Source organism: Notolepis coatsorum, assembly GCF_963971535.1.
Source record: "Notolepis coatsorum genome assembly, chromosome: 20".
NCBI lineage: Eukaryota > Metazoa > Chordata > Actinopteri > Aulopiformes > Paralepididae > Notolepis > Notolepis coatsorum.
In genome coordinates this window covers 18827564-18833563 of record NC_140184.1, presented here as the reverse complement: position 1 = coordinate 18833563, position 6000 = coordinate 18827564, and the positions used below count along the sequence as shown (strand labels likewise).

The window sequence follows — 6000 nt, the reverse complement described above, 5'->3', positions numbered from 1 at the left end:
GTGTCTGGGCTCTGTACCTGTGTGTCTGGGCTCTGCACCTGTGTATCTGGGCTCTGTACCTGTGTATCTGGGCTCTGTACCTGTGTGTCTGGGCTCTGCACCTGCGTATCTGGGCTCTGCACCTGTGTGTCTGGGCTCTGCACCTGTGTGTCTGGGCTCTGCACCTGTGTGTCTGGGCTCTGTACCTGTGTCTGGGCTCTGCAGGTCTGTGTATCTGGGCTCTGCACCTGTGTGTCTGGGCTCTGCACCTGTGTATCTGGGCTCTGTACCTGTGTGTCTGGGCTCTGCACCTGTGTATCTGGGCTCTGCACCTGTGTGTCTGGGCTCTGCACCTGTGTATCTGGGCTCTGCACCTGTGTGTCTGGGCTCTGCACCTGTGTATCTGGGCTCTGCACCTGTGTGTCTGGGCTCTGCACCTGTGTATCTGGGCTCTGTACCTGTGTATCTGGGCTCTGTACCTGTGTCTGGGCTCTGCAGGTCTGTGTGTCTGGGCTCTGTACCTGTGTGTCTGGGCTCTGCACCTGTGTGTCTGGGCTCTGCACCTGTGTGCCTGGGCTCTGCACCTGTGTGTCTGGGCTCTGCACCTGTGTGTCTGGGCTCTGCACCTGTGTGTCTGGGCTCTGCACCTGTGTGTCTGGGCTCTGTGGCGCTCTGCACCTGTGTCAGTGGAAAGCTAAGTTACTGTGCAGCTGAAATGGCAGCTAAAAGATTTATAAAAATGTAAGTATGAATAAGCAGGGAACTAGAGGAGACCACAGGACATTCAACGATGAGTTGCATCTGTCTACTTTGTGAAAACAGTGATGTGGCCTAACGACCATCCTGAAGGAGTAACTGAAAACTAAAAAGTTAAACAGAACCGAACTGCCCCTTCGGATCATCGTTTCCAGGCAACACAAAACCGGATTACAAAAGCATTGTGTAACAAATCCCACTGAATGGGGTATGTCCAATGTTTATCTCCTGCTATCCATTGTCTGACTAATATACAGGGTAGGATACATTTGTAGAGTAAACCTGAAGTCCGCTCTTTCTGTGTGTGTGTGTGTGTGTGTGTGTGTGTGTGTGTGTGTGTGTGTGTGTGTGTATGTGTGTGTGTGTGTGCGTGTGTGTGTGTGCCCACTGCCTCCCCTTTCTCTGTCTCAAGTCAAGTGTTCCTTTATTAATCCCCTTGGGGAAATGCAGGTATCATAGCAGTGTGGGGGAGGGGATGTACCGACAGAAGAGATAATAATAGCAATAGAAACAGTAATGAACATATCACTATCTGCCTCCTGTTCTCGTACCTCGGGGAGAGAGGATCTAATGCTGCAGTTATAGACTTTGTGGTGATCAGGCTCTGTAGCCTCTTCTACTACATTATTCCATTTACTATTTATTGTTTTGGACTTCAGTATATAAATGGACGTTGTGCTGTTGGGTTGTCTATGCTACTACAGGGGCACTTGAGGAACTTTTATTGCCAGAGAACATGAATGACAATAATAGTATGTTATGTTAATACATAGTGGGGCAACAGTGGCTCAGGAGATAGAGCGGTCGTCTGGTGATCGGAAGATTCCTGGTTAGATTCCAGCTCCTCCCGGCAGCATGTCGAAGTGTCCTTGAGCAAAACACCTAAGCCCTAACTATCCCTAACCATGCAACATGCATGGTTGCCTCCACCAGCGGAGTGTGAATGGGGGAATGTGAGGCACAAGTTGTAAAGCGATTTGGATAAGAGCGCAATATAAATGCAGTCCATTTACCATTTAGTTATGGTTGCCATGGTGATGTTGGTAATACATGTCACTAACCTACTGGTACAACAGCACACAGTAGGCCTACGTGATCATGCTTTTTCATAGCTTGTAAATAGCCTGTTAGTAGTAGCCTGGTGTTGGTTTGGTTGAGGAACGGGGTGTTTTTGTAATGTGGCTCTTTCAGATTTTTTTTTGTCAGTGTGGCTCCTGAGTTGGCCATGTCTGAGTACCACTGCCCTATATGATATCCACCCATTATATTTAGCCTATAAGTGGTGGTATTAAGCCAATTTAAGGGCTGTTGTGTTCTGTGGATGTGCTTCGACGGGGTGGGGGTGGAGGAATATATGCAGGCTGGTTGTGGTGGCCCTGCCTAGTCCTTCCGGGAGCATGTCTATGTTCGTTTCGTTTTTTCATATTTGGCATCGAGGTAATCCAAAAGTAACCAGATTATTATTGCTTTTATATCGCGATACAGTTAAAAGGTAAATTACCGAATGCATTTTTCCAACGGGTAACTTGTAATAACAGGTAACAGAATACATTTATAAAGTAACCCTCCCAACCCCGCACACAACCAGAAACAAGTTGGAGAAAGGGAACACACTATTCATCATGAATCCGCCTCTTGTTATCCCGAAGGCACAATAGCAGGGCTGTTCATGGAGATGCTGTATTCTCTTACCTCCAGGAGGAAGCGTGGGCTCTCTGGCATGAACACGACTCCGACCAGAGCAGCCAGGGCGGGGAATATACACACCAGCACAAACACTCTCCAGCTGTGGATCTGGATCTCTGTCCCAATGGCGAAGCCCCAACCTGCAGCAGCGCAGCAACACGCAGAGCACAACGCAACGTCGTTAGCCGCTCTGCGACCACGCGCTGTTTGTGGACTGGAGCGATAGAGGGGATACCTGACACGGTAGGTGGTCTTTTTAATGTGCATGGTTCAAGACACTAATCCCATTTGCCATGCAAAGTGAGTAGAAATGAGCGCTTAATGCGAAAATAAACACCTATACAGTAGGTAGGTAGAAAAGCCAATGACTTATTTACATCGTTGTCCCTGGAAGTCAAGGATGCTTGATACATGATATACACATGATACAACTCATTACAGAGTTATTTCACAATCATTACATTTGATAGCAATAATGGCACAATCATTAATGAATACAAACATGCGCATTTGTTGAGACATGTTAAACTAGCCTTGAGTCTGTGTATCTCAGAGCACCCCGAGGGTACACACTGGAGAATGCTATCGAGCTTCAAATAACTTCATTAAGCTTCGCTAACCTTTCCCACCAGTTACCATATGCATGCGCATGAGTGTGTGCGCATGTTCATGCATGAGTAATGTGTGTGTGCAGGTGCCCCTGTACCCTACCATAGTGTGGGATGATTCCCCAGGCAGTGAAGGAGGCGTACAGGCCGCCCAGCATCCAGAACATACACAGCCAGCTCAGATGCTCCCCGCGCTTATCCATCTGCAGGAACTCCGTGAAGTAGGTGTACACTATAGGGATGGAGCCTCCAATTCTGGTGGAGAAAATAAATAATTTATTGGGGTGCTCAAAGTCTAAAGGTCCTGAGCTGGACTCAAACCCACAACATTGAGAGTATGCCTCCGAGCCGCACAGGCCACCAACACCATGCACACGATAGAGCGGAATGGATGAGACTGAGAGTGCATATTAACACGAAGGGTGGAACTACATTTCCAAACAAAATTAGATTAGATAGATTCGATTCGATTCAAATGTATTGTCATTATACAGCACAAGTACAGTACCGGAAATAAATATGTCAAACATCAAGACGAGTGGAGAAAAAGAGTGGGAAAATGCACAGTGTCGGATGCAGTAGATGAGTGTCAAGGAAGGCAGTCAGACACGCGTAGCCGCAACACAAATGATTTATTGACGAAGACTATGTTTTGACCATGACAGTCTTCTTCAGCTCAACAACATCAAGACACACTCTGCTATGAACGACCTAACTATGGCCAGACATGCTCAAACAATAAGCGGGGGGGGGGTGTGATCATCATCAAAGTCTGCCTGTCCTTTTGGGTTTTGTGTAACCAACCAAATGAGAACAGCTCTCCTACAGATGTGGTCTTTTACGGCTAACCTGGGACTCATCACCATTACGAACACACAAAAGCTAAGTGTTCTATTTGGGAGACCTGGGACCGCGCCTGCTCTGCTCTGCTGGGCCGCCGCTACAGCCCCAGCGCCTCGGGCCCGGGTGTGTGTGAGGGAGGGAGTGCTAGCGTGCAATAATCACCGCGCGGAGTAAGTTGTGTCTTCGTATGAGTTTCGGTTTTAACAAGGTGTGAACGCGGTGCGTGCTGACCGACTGTACGTGAGAACAAGTGTGACTTCCTCTCCGCCGGCTCTAGGAGAGTTCACCGGGCAGCGACAGCGTGTAAAGTGTGCATGTTTGTCATTAGCTCTCCACGGCTTGTCCCTCTCTCTCCTCCTGAGGTCACGCCGAGGTCAGTCGGAGGTGACTTTGAGTAACCCTCTCGGTTTGGTTTTGAAAACTAAATTAGACTGAATTAGGAAGAACAGAAACGATTTCAAGTGAAAATAAATAAGTCAATGTGAACGGAATCATAGACCCAATGTGAACTGAATGCGAACTGAATTTACCATTTCACTACCACGCTACAGAAGGTAACCTTTCACTACCACACTACAGAAGGTTAACCTTTCACTACCACACTACAGAAGGTAACCTTTCACTACCACACTACAGACGTTTAACCTTTCACTACCACACTACAGAAGGTTAACTCTCTCACTACCACACTACAGAAGGTTAACTCTCTCACTACCACACTACAGAAGGTTAACCTTTCAATGCCACACTACAAATGGTTAACCTTTCACTACCACATACAGAAGGTTAACTCTCTCACTACCACACTACAGACGGTTAACCTTTCAATACCACACTACAAATGGTTAACCTTTCACTACCACACTACAAATGGTTAACCGTTTCACTACCATACTACAGAAGGTTAACTCTCTCACTACCACACTACAGAAGGTTAACTCTCTCACTACCACACTACAGAAGGTTAACCTTTCACTACCACACTACAAATGGTTAACCCTTTCACTACCACACTACAGAAGGTTCTGTATACATAGTGGCTCCGCTCGGCGTCACTCATGCACTATCCTCGCATATGTGCACGCGCACTGAATACAATTCCACAATGTACCTTTATCCCAGTATTCGTCTGACCACACCCCTCGTTAGCTTACCTTCATAAGCAGGTGTGTGGTCACCTGCTCTCCTCCTTTCTCGCTTTCACCACAAGGAAGTGCCTCGGTAGATCCCCACTTGACGTGATGTGATGGTAGGAGAAGAGTTGGAAAACAAGAGATACGTTGACATCATATCTTTATTTTCTCTCTCACTATTTTCGAGAAAATACGGCGATAGTGTCTTCGTCACTGGAGTGTCTGGAAGATGGTGATCATTCTAAAAACCTCCACCGGTTTTCGTATTGGGAGCACACCGCTACATACCTCCCAACTGCAGTCTTCCTTGCTGTGGCTGGTTGCGGTAAAACCTTTCAGCGACACAGCTGGACTGTAGGACGCGCCGCTGTTGTGAGAAGCGGTGGGTTCCAGGTTGGTGAGTAATGTTTTGCTTGCGAGCTCCACTTGTCTGTTAGTGCTATGGGGGCTAGTTGACAAAGTTTGCGGAAACCGGCCCCAGATTAGGGTCCTTTGTTCAGCCTTTAGGCGACGACGGAGGACCTTGGTTTGAAGCCCATTATAGAAACTAGTGGGCCACGGCCAGTAGAACTGGTGATCCCAGGATCTCTGGACACGTGGGTACTTCTCTGTCACCGTATAGGCCCCGTCTCTCATATGCAAATGAGAGTTTACCCTAAATGAGGAAATGTGAGCATAGATGTTCGTTATCGGAAAATCCATGTTCAAGTCAGCTACAGCCCAGATGGGAATTGTGCTGGCTCCGCCGGATGTTGGTAAAATCACCGTTGTAAAACTGTGTTAACATCTCGTTTCTCTTTTCTCTTAAAAGGTGAGGAGGGTTTCAGAACGGCGGCCTGTCTGAGTGTGGCTTGTTGTATCGTTGTGTACGAGTTCAGGTGGTAGCTGCTTAGCTTGCGTGCTAGTTGTGGCCTACTGTGTTAGCCAGTCAGCTGTTAGCTGCGGCACTAGCTCGCTGTGTTTACCAGGAGCCTGTTGTGTCACTAGGCTAGGTA

General features: G+C 47.6%; 1 protein-coding gene across 1 annotated transcript in view; it reads right to left on the bottom strand.

The window, feature by feature from the left end:
- Positions 1 to 6000, bottom strand: part of sv2ba (synaptic vesicle glycoprotein 2Ba) — a gene marked incomplete at both ends in the record, with an annotated part of 41631 nt that overhangs the window by 10743 nt on the left and 24888 nt on the right. Inside the window, 2 exons of the mRNA XM_084337290.1 lie at positions 2428 to 2561; positions 3133 to 3284. Of these exons, the coding sequence (XP_084193416.1) occupies positions 2428 to 2561; positions 3133 to 3284 (286 nt within the window). The remainder of the gene's footprint in view (positions 1 to 2427; positions 2562 to 3132; positions 3285 to 6000) is intronic.